This window comes from Podarcis erhardii, assembly GCF_964252035.2.
Source record: "Podarcis erhardii genome assembly, chromosome: 13".
Taxonomy (NCBI): domain Eukaryota; kingdom Metazoa; phylum Chordata; class Lepidosauria; order Squamata; family Lacertidae; genus Podarcis; species Podarcis erhardii.
Window position 1 is genome coordinate 19,372,697 of NC_138502.1, and position 21,232 is coordinate 19,393,928.

A 21,232-nucleotide genomic window follows, 5' to 3' on the forward strand; every position below is an offset into this window, starting at 1 on the left:
CCGTGGCAGCCGCGAGGGGAAGCCAAAGGTTCTCAAGGGGAGCAGGGCCCCCAACGTCCCACCATCCCGCTTTCTCCTCCCCTTGGGACAGTGATGGCCTGGCCCCTAGCCAGAACGAGGTGTTCTCAGGCGGTAGACCAGGTGTGGGAAGACAGAATGGTAGAATTGCGGAGTTGGAAGGGGCCACTGGGATCACCGAGCAGTGTTTGTTTCACGTTACCTTCACATCTTCCAAGCCAGCCTACACCCCACAAGTACAGCGCCACTGCCACTGAAGTAAGATTCAACTGACAAGTCAGTTGGCTTTTGTCCATGGAGTGGGAAGGAGATGTGAACGGAGTCTGCCCGGGCCCCTAGATCTTCATCTGAGACCTGTCTCCTGCTCCCTCCTCTAAGGGAGGCTCAGAGGGAGATGGGTCAGTGTGTCTGGCTGTTAACCAGAAGGTTGGTGGTTCAAGCCCACTCAGGGATGGCTGTGGGTAGGATTCCTGCACTGGGGTGGGGTGAGCTAAATGACTCAGAGTTCCTTCAAAGTCACCAGTTTTATGATTCTAGGTCCTTTCCAGTATGCATTTCATAACCAATATCTCTATCTTTTTCTACTTTGTAACACATCCTATATTTCTCTTTACAAAACTTCTTGTAGCCCTACTAACATAATTTGTTGATTACAGTTGCTCTTCAAATAATTCATATACTTTTTCCATTCTTCGGTAAATCTCTGGTCCCGCAGGTTTTGAATCCTTCCTGTCATTTTGTCCAATTCTGCATAGTCCATTAATTTCATCTGCCATTCTTCTTTCGTCGGAATTTCTTCTTGTTTCCATTTCTGGGTTAACAATACTCTTGCCGCACTCACTGACTCCTTTTTGGGCCAGGTAAATACTCACCTTTCTCCACAGGCCTTTGATGGACTGAGTTGATTTTGTTCTACTGTGGATGTTATGATATGTTTACACAACCCAAGTTGCTCAGAGTCTATCAATATCTCATCTCTGCTAAGTGACTAGATTGACCAGAAATATTAGCTAGTTACAGTGCTCTCCCCCCCCCTAAAAAAATGTTTAGGGGTACTCTCATTTTGACTTAAGAAAATCACCATTTTATAGTTCAAATCGGGAAAAATAAATACAGTAAATGGGCAAAAGTACAAAGATTCACAAAATGTTTAGGGGCATGCATACCCCTGCATCCAGGGCCGTAGCTAGGGGGTGGTGAGGTGGGCCCCCGCCAGGGGTGCAGGCGATGGGTGTGTGTGTGCAAAAATGGCTAAAAATATGTCCATAAATATAAATATAAATATAAATATAAATATAAATATTGATTATTGCCTCATAAGAAATGGTTTTTAAATAGAGGGTGAATTGAATGGGTGGGAGGGGGAGTTGGATGAGAGGCAGAAAGAAGAGCTAATTTGTCTGTGGCTAGGGGGCGAATCTGGGCGGTTCTGCCAGGGTGCAAGATCACCTAGCTACGGCTCTGCCTGCATCCTCCCCCCCCCCAGGGGAAAAAAGCACTGGCTAGTTATATACTTACAGTTATTCTTTTACTTAGTTGGGGTATTAAATTTGCTTCTGCTCCCTACTCACTCCCTGTCCTGGAAAAGTTCCTTCCTTTGTATGGGAGACTGCAAAATGTCTCTTCTAAATATTATGGCTGCCATCCAGTTCTTGCAGCCAGCACCTGCCTAAAACAACAATATATATATATATATATATATAACAATTTAACAATTAATTTATGAAGAACTGGGGCACCTATTTTGCCCATCCAAAGTTCTTAGCGCAAGTCAATTAATTTAAGAAAATTGCAGGCCTAATTTATTTATTTATTAATTAATGCATCAATGAAAACTCATGGGGGTCATTTGACTCGTATTTCATGCACTAGACAACAGACCGAATTGTGTGGCACACCTGATACTTGACTGGATGCCTCTGCCGCTGCTGTTTAATGAATGCCAGAGTCTGCTGTAGATGAACGGTAACTCTTTTACTGCCCGAAAGTGACTATACAACATGCCTAACAATCGCACTAATGCAGTCCCTGCATTGCTTCAGTCCCTAGTTCTAGTTTCATTTTCCATGCCGTTCTTTACAAGGCATTGCCTGTCTGGTGAGGATTATATCTCAGCACAACTCCCACTTGTAGAAATAAACTAAAACAAACAAACATACACATCAAAACAGGAAGCTCTTTACATTTTAAAAAGACAAATGCTCTTTATTTTCCTATTCACACCCACCAATGCTGTTTATCCACCACACTCCATACCTCTATAAAGATACTTTATAGTATCTTACACACACACACACACACACACACACACACACACACACACGGTTCACAACCTTTTTTGTCCTGGTAGAGACAGCTGCTGTGTCTTAACCCAGGTACACTACAGGTGAACCTGATCCCTTCTCCCCATCCCAGTGACAGGCAGAACCTGTGCGAAAAGATATCCAAGGAAGTGGTCAGGGAAAGGGGTGGGGGTTCCCCCAGAACTTACCCAAAGCACTCTAGCTCTAACTGTATAAAATAACATGGCTGCCCTAAAGAACACGCTGCACTATAATTACATAGAAGTCTAGTCTCTCTCTCTCTCTCTCTCTCTCTCTCTCTCTCTCTCTGTCTCTCTCTCTCTCTCTCTCTCTCTGTCTCTCTGTCTCTCTCTCTCTCTCTCTCTCTTTGTGTGTGTGTGTGTGTGTAATACCTTTAAGGCACATCAACCCTCCCCAAAGAATCCAGGAACTGTAGTTGTTTAAAGGTGCTGAGAACTGTTGCTCTGTGGGGTGTAAACTACTGCCCCCAGGATTCTTTGGCGGGGCGGGGGGGGGGGGGGGAAGCAATGTGCTTCAAAGCATGGCGTGCTGGCAGCCTAACTCACTGGCCCTTGGGGGGCCTCCAGACTGTCAGTTTTCTGTGGGAGGGATCCAAGTGCTTACAGTACTGCGAAATTTAGGTTTGTGCAATTGAAGTGGATTAAAGCGCTCTGGAGCCCTGGAGCAACAAATCCACTTGTTAAATAAATAAAAAATCAGACTTTTGCAGTTAGGAAAGTGACAGGAAAATGAATGACGAAGTCTAATATGAATGGCTGATTAATAGGAAGACATATAAACACTCTGTGAGCAAATGAGGGTGAATGTAAGATGAACGCTCGTTGCCATATAGCCACCCAGCAAGCAAATCAGAACAAATAAACAAATTAATCGATCATCAGGAGGAGCCTCCGGTGTCCCAGAAGGACCCAGCAAGAGTTCTGGATCAAATCTGCCACTAAATCCCGCTCCCTCTTTCCCAGACAGCTGCAGCAGAGCCCTGCACCCCATCCCATTGCTCTCTGGACCCTTCTGGCTCCTCTGCCCAGCCTGAGGAGTCCTGGCTGCCAGCTCTTACCATGCGGCAGATGTTAATCTGGGGAGGGGAGGAGGGATTTATTTTGCAGACACCACAGCCAGGAGGAGAACAAAAAGGCCTGGACAGCGGGGGTGAGGATCAGAAGTGAGGGGGGAGAGATAATCCCCTTTCCCCTCTATAAAACATCCTCATCCATAAGAGCCATCTCTTCTTCTGCTAAAGGGGACGAGGCGTCAGGAGGACCGTACTGAGGGTGACCAGGACACACAGTACTCCGCGCCATGCAGAACACCCTGGGACCAGCCTGCATCTTCCTGCGCAAGGGGATTGCTGAGAAACAGGGGGTATGGCCATTGCGGGGCGGGGGGGGGGAGAGACTGGGCAAGAGGGCGCAGCAGCCCAGGTGGGCAGGGCAAACGGTCTGGAACGGTCAGCCAAAGCAAGGGCTGAGTTTCCATTTTCCTCTGCAAGGGAAATTAACCAAAAGTGGGGCCTGGTAGGATGAGGAGCCCCCAAGGATTCCAGACTCGGCTCCACAAAGGCGGCTTGCAGTTTATGGTGTTCTGGAGCATTAGGTCCCGGGAGGAGAAGTCTAGTGTGTGGGAGAAACAAGAGGGAGATGGAATTCTATGGGCTCGATTTAAATTCTAGAATGTTGGTTTGAAAGAGGCAACGCGTCTTACATGCTGCCATCTCTCGTTCCCCTTTTGCCTCTGGCAGGCATGGTTTTCTTTTCTTTTTTTTCCTTTTTATTAGATGGTTTCCAAAACATACCCCAACTTTTTGGTCAAAATGACATGATGGGAAATGTCTGCGTGTCCTGTGGGAGTACCCTTCTCACAACCTATTCTCTGTCACCACCACAGCCAAATAGATAACCTGGCTGGGTCTCTGAATCCTGGGAAAGTATGCAAGAGAAAGGCAGTCAGGGGCTAAGCTGGCCTCAGGGGCGTTGGGTAGAAACTAAAATACTCAGTGCACAGAGCCACGGGGGCACAAATTAACTGCCGGGCAAATTAAAATGGTTGGGGGTGTCTGAGGCTCTCGCTGGCCCTGTCGGATGCAGCACACCCAGTCATCTTGTGAGCAAACTTTTGTTTTTTAAAGGTTATAATAGGGAAGGGGCAGGAGATTGGGGGCGGGGAGTCTAAGGCAAAATATCTGGGACTGGGTCCTGTGAACCATCTCCTAATTCCCTCCCCCTTAGTATGAATTATCTGTCCCACCCCACCCCAGGCTCAGGAGTGGAGCAGATTATGATATCTTGGTGTGCTTTAGCCCTACCATGCATTTAAAGAGTACCTTCCCCCAAACCTGAGAAGTGTAGTTTACCTCTGACAGAGCCCAGCACCCTTAATAAATAACAGCTCCCGGGATTCCTTACGGGGAGGGAAATGTACTTTAACTATATGGTGTGTACTCATCTCTAGTGATCCTCAAGGCACTCAGCTGCTGCCAGCTCATGGACTCACCCTTGGTTGTACTTGCTTGAAGTTTTGAGGAAGGGTCTCTGTGAATCAGAAAGCACAGTGAGGTGGTCTCAGCCTTTCTCTCTCTCTCCAAACATCTGCAGCTACATGGTTGCTCCTCCATGGGCTCTGCACCTCCTGGGTTTTGTCACTGAGTTTTAGGATTGTGTAGGGTTTCTCTCTCCCCGCCGCCCCAGTTCTCCGTTCCTCCATCTCACAGTGATCACTGGCTCTGTCATTCTGGGCAGCGTTCCAGTTCATTGCTGGATCCACTTTGTCCTTCTGTGTGCCTGTAAATATTGAGCTGTCAACTCAACGGGAGCATTGCTGTGTTTTTGACAGTGCGATGCAATTATTTCGATTGGCCTTAGGGAAGAGGAGCCTTTGTTTGGGCGTCGGGAAGGGTTGGGTGGAGAGATCGGTTTGGCAGTAGGGCTTTGGGGGTCTTGTTTTCTACAGCTCTGGAGGAAGGAGTAGTTTCTTGTGAGGTTGAGGACTGTGAACCAAGACTTCTTCATTTCCTTCCCTCCTATGTGCCTGTATCACTATGAATGACTTTACATCTGCCTTACAGGAGCGGGAACTGGGAGCAGATGAAATTGAAGGTAAGTAGGATGGGCATTTGTGATACTTTTGAGCAGCAGCTTTGGGGTTGTTGTTTTTAATTGTTCTGGGAAATTCTGAGTTGCTTTGGAAGATTATGAGGGATTCTTTGATGGGAAGATCAGTAACGTTTGAGCTTCCCATAAAGAGAGTTTCCCAACCATGACTGACCTTCCCCTGGAGTGTAATATAGGCATAGATGAGGGAGAAATTCAATCCAGTTTGCATTTAAAGGCAAAACTACATAATTTGCACTTTCTGCAACAACAAGCAAAACGAAACACAGCCTTTCTTTATAAGTCACACGTCTCTGAATTTTGCAGTGTAGTTCCCCAGCTAAATAATGTTTACAAAAATATTTTAGGATAAATGTGCATAAAAATGCATATATTGGTGAAAATGACATATATCATGGGAAATCGCTTTGCAGAAATGTCTATGTTGATCCACATTGCATTAAAACTGTGTATATCACGTGAAATTCGCACTTGAAATTACTTGAATTTCACACTAAAATTCTGGTGAATTTTCTCGAGGACCTTTTAAAAGCACAAAATGGCAAACTGATGAGAAAAGGTGGAGAACTGTTTGGAAAAATAAAAAACTGGGGGAAAGTGAAATGGACAGATTCGCCCATCCCTAGCCACAGGGGATATTGATTGCACACCCAGTTCATGAGGAATGATGGTGAGGCCTTAAGAAAGGGATGAGGAACCTACGGCCCTCCATCTTATTACTGGAAAACAGCTCTCATCAGCCCCAGCCAGCATGACTAATGGTCAGGGACGATGGGAGCTGTAGTCCAGCAATATGTAGAGGGCCACGGCTTCTATACCCTTGCCTTAAAGCTTACCCAGAATCTTCTAGAACATGCTGGAACTCCACAGCAGGTGCTAGAGGGTCCATCAGCAGGCCTTCCAGAGGAAGTGTTCCCTGAGGTAAAAAACTGGAAAACCAATGACACAGAGGTTTTCTTTACTCGGTTATTATTGCTACCCTTGCTGCTACCCTTGCTGCTACTCTTGCTGCTCCTGTTTTGCAAAAACAGAGCTCCGTGAGGCCTTTGATGAGTTTGACAAGGACAAGGATGGCTATATCAGCTGCAAAGATTTGGGCAACCTCATGAGGACAATGGGGTACATGCCGACCGAGATGGAGCTTATCGAACTGTCGCAGCAGATCAACATGAATCGTAAGTGCCTGGTCTCCAAGGACTGGGTTGAATATTTCAATAAAGAATGGTGCTGGACTGAAGATGTTAGAGACTTCAGATTCTGTAAATTCAGAATCTAGACCAGAATGGAAAAATCCAGGCAGCAATATTTTTTATTGACTTTGGTTTATTTGTCAGACAAGCAAAGCAAAGTGGGTACATTCAGGAAAAATGAGAGAATGCCCCCGAACACCAGGGGCAGACAACTTTTATACCTTTTGGCAAAAGCACAGTTCAGCCCTTGACCCAGCCCTCAAACATTCCCCTTTATGCATATTAATTGAAACTCAACCAATTAAAGAATTGATGGTGGCCCTTCGGTTCCAGGCTGCATTATCCGCAAGGTGGTGCTGTAAGCTTATAAACCTCTTGACCTACATACCCTTCCTAGTAAAGCCGCATTGACCATCTGTTAGACTTGTGGCGAGCTACCTTCTCCTGTTGCTCATTTGTGGTGGGCTACATCTTCCTGTTGTTCGCTCTATTCTCGGTCTGTTTACTGGAATTGGGTCAGCAGCTAGAGCAGGTGTGAAGTGCTCAGACCACATTTGCTGCATTTGCAAAGAATGCTTTTGCAAACAGAAGAGAGATAGCTTTTAGCCTTTTAGTTTGCTTTCTAAGATGGCTTTCAGCTTATAAAATGGCTCCAGCCTGGCTCTCCAAAGTGGACCCAGGTGGACCCCTGGTCCTCACTCCTTCATTCCCCCCTTTCCATCACGAAAATGCTGACCAATTCCGGTTCATCATTTTCGTTTTGATGGATCAATAGGTACCACATCATAGAGAGCCAGATGGGAAAAGTTGGCATGGGAGGCCAGGGGACTCTTTCCCGCTTTGGCCAATGCCAGCAAAAATACATGAACATCCAAAGAAAGAGGGCAGTACATACCACTCCTACCCACCAACCTCAATATTTCCATAGTTCCTCCCACCAATACTCGGGGTCATTCCTAATATTCTTTTACTGCTGAAGGGCCCACTGATATTCATATTCAATTATTTGCTGGGCCTCAGGGGTGACTCTCCACCTTATTTCGGAAGCTCCTACCACTTGGATCAACTTCCCAACTATTCCCGGTGGGTGGAGACCCCTGTGGTCTCCTGGGAGAGTACTATATCCAAAAGGGGCTTCTTCTTCCACGTAAATGATGTTGCACCCACAAGAATATATCCACCCCTGCAATGGCCTGACACACACGGAGTGACTATATCAAGGGGTTCTGGTCCCAATACCAAAAGTCCTAGTGGTGCCTCTAAATTTGCTGGAGAGCAAGTCTCTACCCTGGGGATGCTGCCCTCGGGCACCCCTCCCATCCAATTCTTCTGGAACTAGGTGCCCTGTCTGTCTACTGGGTGGCAACTCTTATGCAGCCACAAGAATACCCTGCCACATTCAAGGGTGGAGTTACCAGGCCCAGTAGTTCAGGTAGTATTCTGGGATTTTGGGAGACTCGAGCCACCACAATAATCAGAGGTGGTGCTGCAGAATTTATAGACACCTGTTCAGCAATTTTAATGTGCACCTGATTCAGACACCCTCCCATGCAACACCTGGAGTAAGATTTGGGCCTGGTTTATCAAATGGGGTTGGTACAGTGGTACCCCGCAAGACGAACCAGTCATAGCAGAGGTCAGCAGGCCAATAGGGTTGGTATGGCTCGGTAGGGTCAGGGCAATAAGACATAGAGCAAATCAATACAGAAAATAAGAGAGAAAAGATAAAGTCTTTGTGACTGTCCTTGTGATGAGTAGTCGCAGGATCTCGTTGCCCGTGGCTCAACGCATTCCCGGTAGCGTCAAACACAAGGTGATGATCAGCTTCAGAGGGTCAGCAGGATTTCAGACGCGTGTGATGTACCCAGGGGATCACCTCGGCTACTTTCACTGCAGTTGGGGATGAGGGGGTCGCCAGACGCTGTCACCCAGAGGAACTGGTGAACCGGCTCAGTGAGACTGCCGCGGGACTGCACGATGTACGCTCGAGGGAATACCTGGAAAGGAAGCAAACACACACACGACAAACAAAGGGATTGCACTTGTCCTTGGGTGATGCGATTTTTTCATCTGCCCCAAACTGGCGGGGATGTCTCGGACGAAAGGAGGTGGCCTGCCATATAAAAGCTCAAAGGGTGATCTCAGTCTCTTGGTTGGTGCACAGGACACAGTTTTGGGATATAGCAGCAGTTAGTTATGTGCTTTAGCAGCTGGGCTTCCCAAATGGGTGGATTCGTGGTAATTCTTCACAATCACGCTGGCCAGATGCTGGGGCACCAAAAACACGGCTGTCTGGTCCTTCCTGGAGCGTTGCTCCTTCTTGGCTGGCCCACTGCCGTTCATCAAGGGTGTAACGCGGTTCCACATCATCTGGAGTGAGTTCTGGGATTATTCTTTTGGCATAGCAGGCATTTCCTGGAAATCTGGGCTGCCAGTTGATAAAGGTTGGCTATATAGACATACTTTTCCAGCTGCTTGGTTGTGGCATCTGGCCTCATGTGGGTGGACTCATAGTATCTGGTTTGTTAGCAGTGCTTAAGATCGCTTCTGGGACCACTGCTCCAATAACTGAGGCTGGGGCTGGTTACCGGGCTGCTTCCTTGGCCACTCTGTCTGCCAATCGATTTCCCTTGGCCACTTCTCCTGGTCCAGTCTTGTGTCCATAATCTCAATGCAATCGTGTGTCTGCTCCTCACCTTCTCCTACCGGCAACAGGGTAGCTGGGTTGAGGGCGGTGGTGACCATGTCCCGACCTCTGCTATGGCCTTTGCAGTGCATCACATCAATCTCTTTGGGGGCCCATACAGCTTCTAGTAACGTCTCAACTTCTGGACCGTATTTCAGAGCTTTCCCGGCTCTTTCCATAGGGCGCCATGCGCATGCAGGGTTAAGAAGGCATATTTAGAATCAGTATAGATGTTAGCCTTGCATCCAGCTGCCAATTGCATGGCAATGCCTTTCGCTGTTGGACTTCACCTCAAAGGACAAATAACTCTTGGAGACTTTGGCCTCCTCAGAACCCTTGGAATGGCTTGCCTGGCCTGCACCCCCACTTTTGGGTGCTCTATTGCCTGAGGAACAGCTTGCCACTGCCTTTTCAGCCTTTCTCCAACACACAGTCCATCACACAGATGCATTGAACCATAGAAACAACTTCCCAAAGCAACCTCAGCCCCCTCTGGGCTTGGTACTCAGCCCCCTCTGGGCTTGGTACTCTTTCTGGGCATCCTCTAGGCCCCTCTGGTCTGGCTTCTACTGCGGCCTGACATGCCGTCTTCACTGCTTGCCACACAACCCACGGCTGCTCAAGAGCATCAACCACGTCTGCTTCACAAGCCTCCACTGCGCCTGTAAACTTCTTAATGGGCTGGGCAAAGCCTGTTTCAGCCTGTGTACTTTCCCATAGCTGCTTTTCTGCCAGTCAGTAATACATGCATTTTGACCAGACTTCCCAATTGGCTCCATGCAGCCTTTTACAGGGGTAATTCTTATGGCCTTGCTGTTGCTGAGCAGGCATCTTCCTCCCCCTTGGCTGCGGGTCTCTGAATGGCTACGGCGGACCCCTCGGATCCCTGTGCTGTGAGCCATTGCCGTGCCTAACACTGCTGCCTTTTCTTTCCTCCACTGCTTTTTTCTCCCTCTTCTCAGTCTCTCCTCTTTGTTTAAACACCTTCTGGGCGATGGCCATGAGCTGAGATCTGGACATGTCCTGGAACCCAGGCTGTTTTGGATTTTGGTTCTAATGTCCTTTGCACATTGTCCTATGATAGGTACTTAGAGCATTGCGATTGTCCACATTATTTGGGTCCCACTGTGGGTTGGTTAAGGGATATCGTTGAGGCCACTCTGCCTCCTGAACCTGCTGTTCTTTTAGGTGTTCTAAAGCCTGTGTATTCTCCTCCTTTCCTCTGAAGTAAAGAGAGTGTTCAGCAATTGCTGACAGTCTGTCCAGGTAGGCTCATGTGCTGCAAATATAGAGGATAGCAAGTCCACAATTGCCTGGGGCTTCTCAGCAAACGCAGGGGTGTGGGTCTTCCAATTCATCAAATCAATGGTGGTGAGGGGGACATATTGAAGGGTGAATGTCCTAGGCTGTGGTGGCGGGGCAGGTGGGGCAGAGACATTGTGAGCACCGTCTTGCCCTGCCGGAGGTGCAGGGGGTGGAGGTGGTGGATTGTCAAAAACCACGCGAAGGGGGGTCAGGACTGCTGTCCCTGCCTCTACACTGGACGTGGGCTGATTGGATCTGCACTGTTTTAGGTACTTTCAAAAGGCTTTTTCTCGACCCCTGTGATAAGCGTCTGCAGCATCTCGATACATAGTGGTCGAACTTCTGTATTTGCTCATCTTTTTCCTCAATTCTGTAAGACTGGGGTATAATTCATCCAGGACCTGGTCACTGGGCTCTGCCTTGTGTACTTCTGGGCTGGCTGGCAGCCCCCCCTTTCCTGCTTTGGCTCCTGGGGCCGCATATCGGGGCAGCGGTGGAGCTTTGAGGATATGGGGCTGTCCCTGTCCTCCCAAGGGGCCACCACGGCACTTTTGCCTCGGATCCCTGGTAAATGGGCTTCTTGAGGCGTTTTCCTGCCTGTGCTCCTTTAATTTCATTGATCAGTCTTATATTTCTTCAGTCAGGGGGGTGGGGGGGTTCTCTATTATCACGTAAACCTCTAGAACTTCATCCATGTTCACAAACTCATCCAAGTTAAATGGAGAAAGTTCTTCCTCTTTTTTATGCAGGTTTTTTTTTTTTTAAACTTCTAGTAGCTCTGCCAGCAGACACCTGACCTTGGCTGCTCACACCCTGTGGTCAGCTTCAGGTGTCCGGCTTGCTTCTTCATCTGTTCCCTCATCCTTTTTCTGTGGCAACTAACTTGTCAACTGTGGTGGCCACAAAGATGCAGGTCTTCTCTTGAGGCTCCTCTGCCTAAGCCTCAAACCAGGGGTCTGTTACAGTGTTCTCTGAGACACACCTGAGCTCTGAGCCATTCAGCTGGTGCCTGATTAAGGACACCAATTAAATTGTCCTCCCTGTCTCAACTGTAACTGTTATAGGTCTGAAAGCATTTCGTATTTCCTAGCCATAGACCACCTCTCACTAGTCATCAGAGAAACTAGGGGGCTGCTGGTGGTTTCCCCTGATGTGTTCCAAGTTGCCGCTGGTCACAGAGGTACCCAGCTCTTCCCTAACTAAGTTCTGGGATTTAGGTTGGCCTCCCTGGTCAAGCTGTAGTTACTATAGGGATCAAAACTATTGGAGGTCTGCAAGGCTCATGTGCTTCCCAGTTCAGTAATGGGCTTTGGAGAAACTAGGAGGCTTGCCTTACTACCAAAGCCACAGCTCAGCAGAGAATTCTCCAGCTCTGCCTGGCTGAACTCTTGCCTTCATTGAGGTCCAGAGATCTGAAAGCTTTGTATGCACTCTAGTTCTATATACTAACTTGGATAGCCTAAGGGATCTCTGGAGCGATCCCCTCCATCGCTCCCAGAGCTACATCTGAGTCTGAAACTCTTCCCTAAGTAGATACTCAGCCTCAAAGAGATACTCCTTGTTGCCCTGTCCCAGCTAGAGCCTCTATGTTTCTTCCCAGTTCACACAGAGTGCGCAAGCGTTCTGGCGTCATCACAATGCCATAGTCTCCGCTGAATCCTTTCTTGAAATTGTTCAGCATGCATTGCAGGGGAGTTATTGGACCTTTCGAGCCACCCCCTCCCATATTTAATATGGTCCTTGTGCAGCGTCCCCAAACACCAAACACACACACATGCAGTTCCCAATTTTCCTTGCCCAGTCGAGCTCGCGCTGCTGGGAAACAAAGTACTTATTGGTTCTACCCCAGGGGAATACCCTGGGGTTACACACACACATGCACCAAGTGCCTCTTTCACTGGACGCTGTACCACACACTAGCCTCCCGGTTCCCCCCCTTTTTCCTTTCTGCCTTCCTTATACCTTTAAATCCTTAAGCGTGGGTGGTTTTCAGGGGCCAACTCTACCCTTACTGCCACCAAGCACGCTGGACAGGTGATCAGTCTGTCCCTTCTCCTTATCCAAGGAGGTTTCCTATGTCCTCAGGGCCCTTTGCCCATGTACTCACCCCAGCCGGCTGGTCTCTGCCCTGTTCTCCCAACCTCGGTCCTTCAATCCGTTGTCTCCTCTCACAGGATCCAGCAGAAGGGTCAAATTGGCTTCGCCCTCCTCCGAAGAAAAACCTCGGTGGCGCCAGGAGTAAGCGGCCTATTGGCCCTTCCCCTGCGTCCTGCCTAGAAAAGGACAAGGGAGCTGCCTTCTGGTCTTTTTGAGGACTTAAGGTCCTTGATCCGAGTCACCTGTGGCACCAGAAATGTTAGAGACTTCAGATTCTGTAAATTCAGAATCTAGACCAGAATGGAAAAATCCAGGCAGCAATATTTTTTATTGACTTTGGTTTATTTGTCAGACAAGCAAAGCAAAGTGGGTACATTCAGGAAAAATGAGAGAATGCCCCCGAACACCAGGGGCAGACAACTTTTATACCTTTTGGCAAAAGCACAGTTCAGCCCTTGACCCAGCCCTCAAACATTCCCCTTTATGCATATTAATTGAAACTCAACCAATTAAAGAATTGATGGTGGCCCTTCGGTTCCAGGCTGCATTATCCGCAAGGTGGTGCTGTAAGCTTATAAACCTCTTGACCTACATACCCTTCCTAGTAAAGCCGCATTGACCATCTGTTAGACTTGTGGCGAGCTACCTTCTCCTGTTGCTCATTTGTGGTGGGCTACATCTTCCTGTTGTTCGCTCTATTCTCGGTCTGTTTACTGGAATTGGGTCAGCAGCTAGAGCAGGTGTGAAGTGCTCAGACCACATTTGCTGCATTTGCAAAGAATGCTTTTGCAAACAGAAGAGAGATAGCTTTTAGCCTTTTAGTTTGCTTTCTAAGATGGCTTTCAGCTTATAAAATGGCTCCAGCCTGGCTCTCCAAAGTGGACCCAGGTGGACCCCTGGTCCTCACTCCTTCAAAGATACAAGGCAACCTTCCTCAGCTGGTGGCCCTCTAAAAGTCTTGGACTACAACTCTCATAATCTCTTACCATGAACAATACTAAGCAAGGGCTGCTGGGAATTGTAGCCCAGAGCATATTGAGGACATCAGGTTGAGGAAGGCTGACGATGGGAGTCCTGGTATCACTTCCTGGGTCTCCAACGGGCTCTAACGTAAAGGATGGCCACTGTCAGCTTGACTGGGATTCAACCAGCCCTTGACTTGTCTGCCATTTCAGAGGGAAAAGAGGTTTGTGTGGAGCCGGTGGTAGGCAACAGCGAGGCAGCTTCCTGTGTGATGCAGTGGCTGGACTTAAGGCTCATCCACGATTCTGCTTGTCCCGTGCCTAAAAAGCACAGGCCCAAAAGTCCACCCCCCCCCCAAGGCCTGCAACCAACTTTGGGAAAAGACAATCCCACAGGATGGAAAACAACAACAACACAGTAACTAGATATTATTCATAGCTAGAATGATTCTGGAGTATATACCATATTTTTCGCTCTATAAGACGCACCTAACCATAAGACGCACCTAGTTTTTAGAGGAGGAAAACAAGAAAAAAAAATATTCTGAATCAAATGTTGTTGAAGAGGCTTTGCGCGGCTATCCCTGAAGCCAGAACAGCAAGAGGGATTGCTGCGCAGCAGTCCCTCTTGCTGTTCTGGCTTCAGCGATAGCTGCGCAGCCTGCATTCACTCCATAAGACGCACACACATTTCCCCTTACTTTTTAGGAGGGAAAAAGTGCATCTTATAGAGCGAAAAATACAGTATGTTAAATACTCTGAATAATGGTTATATACACAATTGGCAGATAGGGAACTGAAAATATCTTTCTTTTATCTTTCTCTTCTTTCTTGCGCCCCCCCCCTATTTTTTCTTTCTTTTTGATTGGTTTTCTTGTGTGATGTTTGATTTCTGGTGGCTCTCCAGTAGCATTAACTAGGTGTATGTCTTAATTAATATTAATTAATATATATACACACACATACATATACATATATATAATACATACATGCACACACACACGCACACACGATAAATGAAGATACCTACAAGGAGCTGACCTGTATGGGAGGCAGGTCAAAGTGGCTTTTCTCAGGGTGAGAGACTGAGGAAGGAGAAGCTCTCCCTGGTGGGAGGATGCAACTCTCCATATGTGTGAAGCTTAAGGTAAAATGTTGACTGAGGGTTATATTTATAATTTTGTGTTTTATGAGGATCATATGATGATCCTAGGAGGATTATTATTAATGTATCTTACTTTCTTTTTCTCTTTTGTCCCCCCCCCCCTTTTGAGATATCTATCTATCTATCATCATCTATCTAATCTCTTTAGTTTAGTTTGAATTTTTTAGTATATTAGGTTGTAAAGCACATGACTTCCCCCAAAGAATTCTGGGCACAGTAGTCTACCCCTCACAGAGCTACAATCCCCAGCACCCTTAGCAAACTACATTCCCAGAATTCTTAGGGGGAAATCATCCACTTTAAATGTATGCTGTATATGCAACCCAAAAGCGGCTGCTGATCAGGGATATGTAAGGAAACTTGAAGGGAAAACCAAGATATCTGAGCCTTCTAAGAAATTAACCTGACTGTGGTCACTGCAGTTGGAGGGCGCGTGGATTTCGAGGACTTTGTGGAGATGATGACCCCAAAGCTGCTGGCAGAGACGGCGGGCATGATCGGACTTCAGGAAATGAGGGATGCCTTCAAGGAGGTAAGATGGGCTGGGATTGGACAGGGCTTTGGAGTTCTTTCTCTCAGCCTTGTTTCTTGTTCTCAGGGGTGGGGCAGAAATCTGATTCCGTTCTCATTCAAAGGCAAATCTAACAAATCTACCGCACTTTCCGCAGCAATGCACAAACAGCCATCCCTTCAGAACCCACACTTCCCCGAATTAGTGTGCGTTAAAAATGCATTTGTTAATGGAAATGAAATATGAAAGTGCATTCTGTTTGGGAAAATGGATTTGCAAAAATTACATAGGTAAAATTGGGCAAAATTACATAGGTAAATGTGCACATTAGAATAAATTCATACTAAAATGCTGGTGAATTTTCACGACAACTTAATTCCTAGCTCCACAATCTGATACGGAAATGTGGAGAAGTGGTTAAGACTAGAAAAATGAGAAACTGAGAGACACTGAAATGTACCAATTCACTTATCCCAGCTTGTCATTTGTCCCCTTTCCCTCCCAGAAAATTGAACACCTCTCATTCCCCAACTTCTCATTCCCCAACTAGACAACATTGATCCCCCCCCCAAAAAAGCTGGGGATGGGACGTAGCACTCCCCATGACTATCCCTTCTCTGTCAACCTTGCTAGTTCCATAGAAAAATAAGAGAAGAAAGAGGAAGAAACTTCCTGGATCAGACCAAAGGTCTAGACAATCTCTCTTACTTTACAGAAGTCCTCTGCCGGAAGCACTGTCAGGGGAACAGTCCTTTAAAGGGTTCCTTTATCTGAAGGACTGTCTGGTCCACGTCTGATTTAAGGGAGAGAAAGATCCTTTAATTTACTCATGAACAGTTAGCATCTGGAAGCAGATAGACAGCCACACAAGTTACCTGGTTGCATACTTCATGAGATGTACTGTATTTGTATTTGTATTTAAATTGTTTTGTTTATAAATTTGCTTTTATACATATGTTACCTCACCGGAATTTTACTCACAGCTGCGTCCACTTTTTTTGGTGGTCCATAAGTGGCCACTCTCATCTAATTCAGCCTTCTACTTACTATAGTGACCCACCGGGTGACCACAAGCAGGGCAGGAAGGCAAAAGCCTACACTGCTGCTCCTCATCTTGTGGTTTTCAGAGGTGTACTGCATCTGGACTTGGAGGTTCTACTTTTTTAAGTTCTCATGAAAATCCATCAACCGTTTGGTGCAAATCCTTTTGGTACACTTCCTTTTTTTTGGACAGCACTAATATTTCACTAATATTTATATTTCCTTAATGCATTTTTCCTCCATTATTTTTCACTGACATGTGCTTCTCTATGCACACTTTACCCTTGTATGTGCATTTTGGCACACATTTCTTGGCTGGAGCACGGCATTGCAAAATTTGGGGAAATGTGACTTTTGTAAAAGATGGTTGCGTTTTGGTTTCCTTATTTTTTTGGAATGCATGAATGAGACCATGCACCTTTTAAATGCAAACTGAATTGCATTTCTCTCCTATTATTAATCCTGACGGATAGCTATTGATCGATCTACAGTGGTAACTCAGGTTACATACACTTCAGGTTACATATGCTTCAGGTTACAGACTCCGCTAACCCAGAAATGATGCTTCAGGTTAAGAACTTTGCTTCAGGATGAGAACAGAAATTGTGCTCTGGCGGCTCAGCAGCAGCAGGAGGCCCCATTAGCTAAAGTGGTGCTTCAGGTTAAGAACAGTTTCAGGTTAAGAACAGACCTCCTGAACGAATTAAGTACTTAACCTGAGGTACCACTGTATTCCCGTTAGCTTTAAAATGGGATCAGGTTAACTGGCCGCCACTGCATCTTGTGGCAATGAGTTCCATATGCTAACGACCCACTGCATGAAGAGGTACTTCCTCTCATCTGTCCTGCATCTCCTGCCATTAAGCTTCGCCCTCTTGCTCCTATTCAGATTAAGGATGCTGACTCTCACCGCAACTAACTACCATGCCTCTCCCCGTTTCCAGTTTGACACCAATGGGGATGGCGAGATCACTCTGGATGAGTTGTACCAGGCCATGCAGAGGCTGATGGGTGAGCGCCTGACGTCCCGGGAGATTGCTGATGTGGTGAAGGAAGCCGACGTCAATGGAGACGGGACGGTGGATTTTGAGGGTGAGATGCAATCGGGGAATATAGGATTGATGGAAAGAGATTATAGGCTTATCGGGATGCAAGGTGAGAGGTTAAAAGCTTTAAAGGTCTGGGGAGATGGGATTTAGGAGCACAGGCTGAAAAGATATAGGCTTAAATGGGCTTGGATAATAGGGTTAGAGAGTTATTGGATTGCTCCAGTTGCATGGAGATGGTAGCACACAGCCCACCTGTCAAAAGAGCTGCTGGTGATGGGGAAACCAGGAGCTGGACCACCCAGCCTCCCTGCTCCACCTGCCCTGTTTTTGGATTGCAGCCCCATTGGCGGGGTGGTTGTCGTACTAATTTAATAAGCAGGCACTAGATAGCACAGTGTGGGAGTTGTCCAAAGACACCAGGCAAGACTTAATGACCCTGAATGCTATGTTCTACCTCCACTGTCGGAGGCAGTAATGCTTCTGAAGGGACGCAGGTGGCGCTGTGGTCTAAACCACTGAGCCTCTTGGGCTTCCTGATCAGAAGGTCGGTGGTTCGAATCCCCACAATGGGATCAGCTCCCGTTGCTCTGTCCCAGCTCCTGCCAACCTAGCAGTTTGAAAGCATGCAACTTCAAGTAGATAATTAGGTACCACTGCTGCAGGAAGGTAAACGGCATTTCCGTGCACTCTGGTTTCCGTCACGGTGTCCTGTTGTGCCAGAAGTGATTTAAGTCATGCTGGCCACATGACCTGGAAAGCTGTCTGTGGACAAATGCCGGCTCCCTCAGCCTGAAAGTGAGATGAGTGCCGCAACCCTATAGTCGACTTTGACTGGACTTAACTGTTGAGGGGTCCTTTTACCTTTACCTTTAATGCTTCTAGATTCCATTCTGGGAGAGTGCTATTGAGCTCAGGTTCTGTTTGTGGCCTTCCCATAGGTTGACCCCTGAGAAGAGGATGCTGGACTAAGTGAACCACTGGCTTGATCCAGTGGCCTCCTCTTTATATGCTTAGGTAACAGGACCTAGGCCATTTCAGAATACAGATTCTGGGGATATTTTAGGCTACTACGACAGCACAACCAGCTTCCAGCACAAGTAACCTAAATGATGCAGGTGAAGCAGCAAATGTAAAAGCAGAATTTCCCCAGACTTACCTTGTTGCACAGTTTGGATTGCACTGGTAACTGATAGAAGGTAGTTAAAAACAGATATTTTGAGAACTTCCAAAGATAATTAAATTCAGCGCTAGACAAAACAGAACATGAAACAAATAACGATACACCCAAAATAGTTGAATAATATCATATGCATGTCCAGCACAGGTTTATCTTCTTACTAAATTGAAATAACTACAAATAGCAGCAGTAAAAACATCAACAATATGTGAATAAAAACTCATTGGTAAAAATATCAAAGGCCTGTCTGAATAATACAAGTTTTGAAAGACAAGAGAGCAGGAATGACTCCAGCTGACCTTCCATTAGCAAGTAGTCCCACAGGGCAGGGCCTGCTGCACTAAACCCTGGTAAATGTTGGCCAAATCCTGGGGGCATGGAGGACCACCAAGAGTGCCCATCCACAGGTCTTAGTGATCAAAGTGAAGAGTATGGAATCTGGGTGTCCTTAAAGTTGTTCAGGACTTTGTGAATTAACACAAAAGACCTGAACCTGGCCCAGTAGCAAATTGGTAACCAGGGCATCATTATTTTACATGTGAATTACACATTTATCTCCAAGGAGCAGGCGGTAGCATTCACAGCCATTTATCTCCCTTTGGATAAGCACAACAGCCCTGTGAGGTAGGTCAGGACGAGGGAGCACTCAGCAGTCTTCGTAGATTTGAAGCCAGGTCTCTCGGGCCTTGCTCCCCAGCCATACTGATGTGTTTATTGACGTTTGCCTTACAGAGTTTGTGAGGATGATGTCACGCTGATGGAGTCGCCCACCCCTCTCTGGTTCCAATGAATATGTGAATGTATGGAGCTCAACATCAAATCCCAGTGTGAACTGGGAGGGGAGGTCAAACCTCCGTTTGCACAAGAGACTGAGCAGGGCAAGGGGTGGGTTGGCAGGGGGGGTGCGTTCTTGGGTCGTCTCCCTAAGAGGAGAGCAAGCATCTCACTTGGCAAAGTCCAATCCCTGCAGGAATCCCTTATTACCAGGCAGCTGCATTCGTCAAATCTATCCCACAACTGGTCCAACCAGCTCGGTTGATCCCTCTCAAACACACCCCGGAAGATCGCTTCCCAGCGCAACGCCCTGCCTTACCTCTCCCTCCCCTCCAGCAATCATGTACAATAAAGACTTCCTTGTATAGGATCGCTCAGGATCCGCGTGGGGGTGGCTTTTTTTGTGGCACATCGACTGGAGCCGCCCGCTGCTGCCGGCATCCGCAGAGGTCAGAATAACACCCTGGCAGCTCCACGTCTGGCCCTGCCCAAAGCAGCTTATCTGCTTTAATCGCTGCTCAGAAGGGCAGCATATGGGGCAGGAATAAACAGATTAAGGAGGAAGCAGGGACCCTCCTGCGTAGGAAGGCCAGAGGTTTCTAGAAATGGGGACTTTGGTGAAGCGGGACACTTGGGTTTGATCATCATCATCATCATCGTGTGGGCGGGGAGCAATGAAGGTGAGGGAGCAGAAGACTCAGACTCCTGGCTCTTTGGCTATCTGAGCCCCTTCAAAGGACTGTTTGTTTCCTCCTAATGAGCCTTTGCAGATTAAAAGTCATGGGGCTCGAAACAGCTGCTGCACTTCCACTTCTCCATTCCCCTAATCACAGTGGCAGGGGGGGTGGCAGAGGAGGAAGCGGAGCAGTGGGCAAACCCTCAAGGATGTGCCAAGGTCACTCCGGGGCAAACAGATTTAGCTCTGCCCCTGTCTCTTGGTCCTCAGGGCTGCTACCCTTTTTAGCCCAGCCGCAAGACCACTCTGGGACGGAGCTGCAGTTATGGGGAAGCAAGGGGGAGAGCTCTCTTGATAAACCTACAAGGCCCATCCCAACCCCTCCTGATTTAGGTTAAGCCAAGTCATAACCCCCTCTCCTGCCACTTCTAACCATCCCGAAACACAGGCAGACCCCCAATTGTTGTGGATGCCCAGTTCTCTTCACAGAGAGACACAAGGCAGCCTGCCTAACCATCACAGCACTCTGGAGGGCACAACTGCAAAAATCCCATTTTATCTGCCCTGTCTAGCACCTTTGGGCAATGTGGAACTGTTGGATCTGTCATCCAGTTATTCCTGCCCACAGAGAATCACGAAATGGTTGAGCTGGAAAGGACCCAGTCCAAGCCCCATGCTGTGGCAGTTGTCAACATTGACTAACCTACCTTCTCCTCAGAGAGTCCAACTCGCTAATACACAAATTTGGTTAAGCGTATTATATAAAAACACTTCCCCATCTGTGCTCTGCCCTCCCAAACCTGGCTTGCAGTTTGGCCTTGCGTGGCTCAGCACCAAACCAAGCCAGTCAGGACAGGAGGACACAGGGCACATCTAGGCAGAGAAGCCTTTATTCTGTGATTGGAGCCACTGCAACAGCATACATGATTTTCGCAGTATGCACACGTAATCACAGTTTTCAAAATGCCAGCCTGTACTCTTTTTATTTATTTAAAACATCTAATCTGGATTCCCTCTTAACACAGAAGATCTGATTTGTAAAAATAACCCAGTTATTGCTTGTGTGGAATTCCTTTAGCACATTTTGGGGTGGGCAGGTGGTTTGGGGTGTGAGCAATAGCAAAAAAACTTGTGCTGATGTCCAGCTTGG

The 21,232-nt window shown here is 47.3% G+C and overlaps 1 protein-coding gene across 3 annotated transcripts; it reads left to right on the forward strand.

Annotated features, from left to right (window-relative positions):
* The first annotated feature begins 10 nt into the window (after positions 1-10).
* On the forward strand, positions 11-19,783 carry LOC309327748 (calcium-binding protein 5). 3 transcript variants are annotated; one of them, XM_081837202.1, is made up of 8 exons: positions 18-141; positions 1,891-1,983; positions 3,583-3,704; positions 5,404-5,434; positions 6,481-6,624; positions 15,277-15,386; positions 17,351-17,498; positions 19,365-19,783. In XM_081837202.1, the coding sequence occupies exons 3-8, from the start codon at positions 3,642-3,644 to the stop codon at positions 19,388-19,390; spliced, it is 522 nt and encodes a 173-aa protein (XP_081693328.1). In that variant the 5' UTR covers positions 18-141; positions 1,891-1,983; positions 3,583-3,641; the 3' UTR covers positions 19,391-19,783. The 3 variants fall into 3 exon arrangements, with proteins under 3 accessions (XP_081693327.1, XP_081693328.1, XP_081693329.1); XM_081837203.1 differs by lacking the exon at positions 18-141 and adding an exon at positions 152-276; XM_081837201.1 differs by lacking the exons at positions 1,891-1,983; positions 3,583-3,704 and having other exon boundaries at positions 11-276.
* The last annotated feature ends 1,449 nt before the right edge of the window (positions 19,784-21,232 follow it).

Bases quoted from the DNA above. Each gene is read 5' to 3' on its own strand.
- LOC309327748 (XM_081837201.1), top strand. From the start codon at position 94: ATGGCCTGGCCCCTAGCCAGAACGAGGTGTTCTCAGGCGGTAGACCAG. The intron at 277-5,403 runs GTAAGATTCAAC...TCTGCCTTACAG, and splicing joins ACAGCGCCACTGCCACTGAA to GAGCGGGAACTGGGAGCAGA. The intron at 5,435-6,480 runs GTAAGTAGGATG...TTGCAAAAACAG, and splicing joins GGGAGCAGATGAAATTGAAG to AGCTCCGTGAGGCCTTTGAT.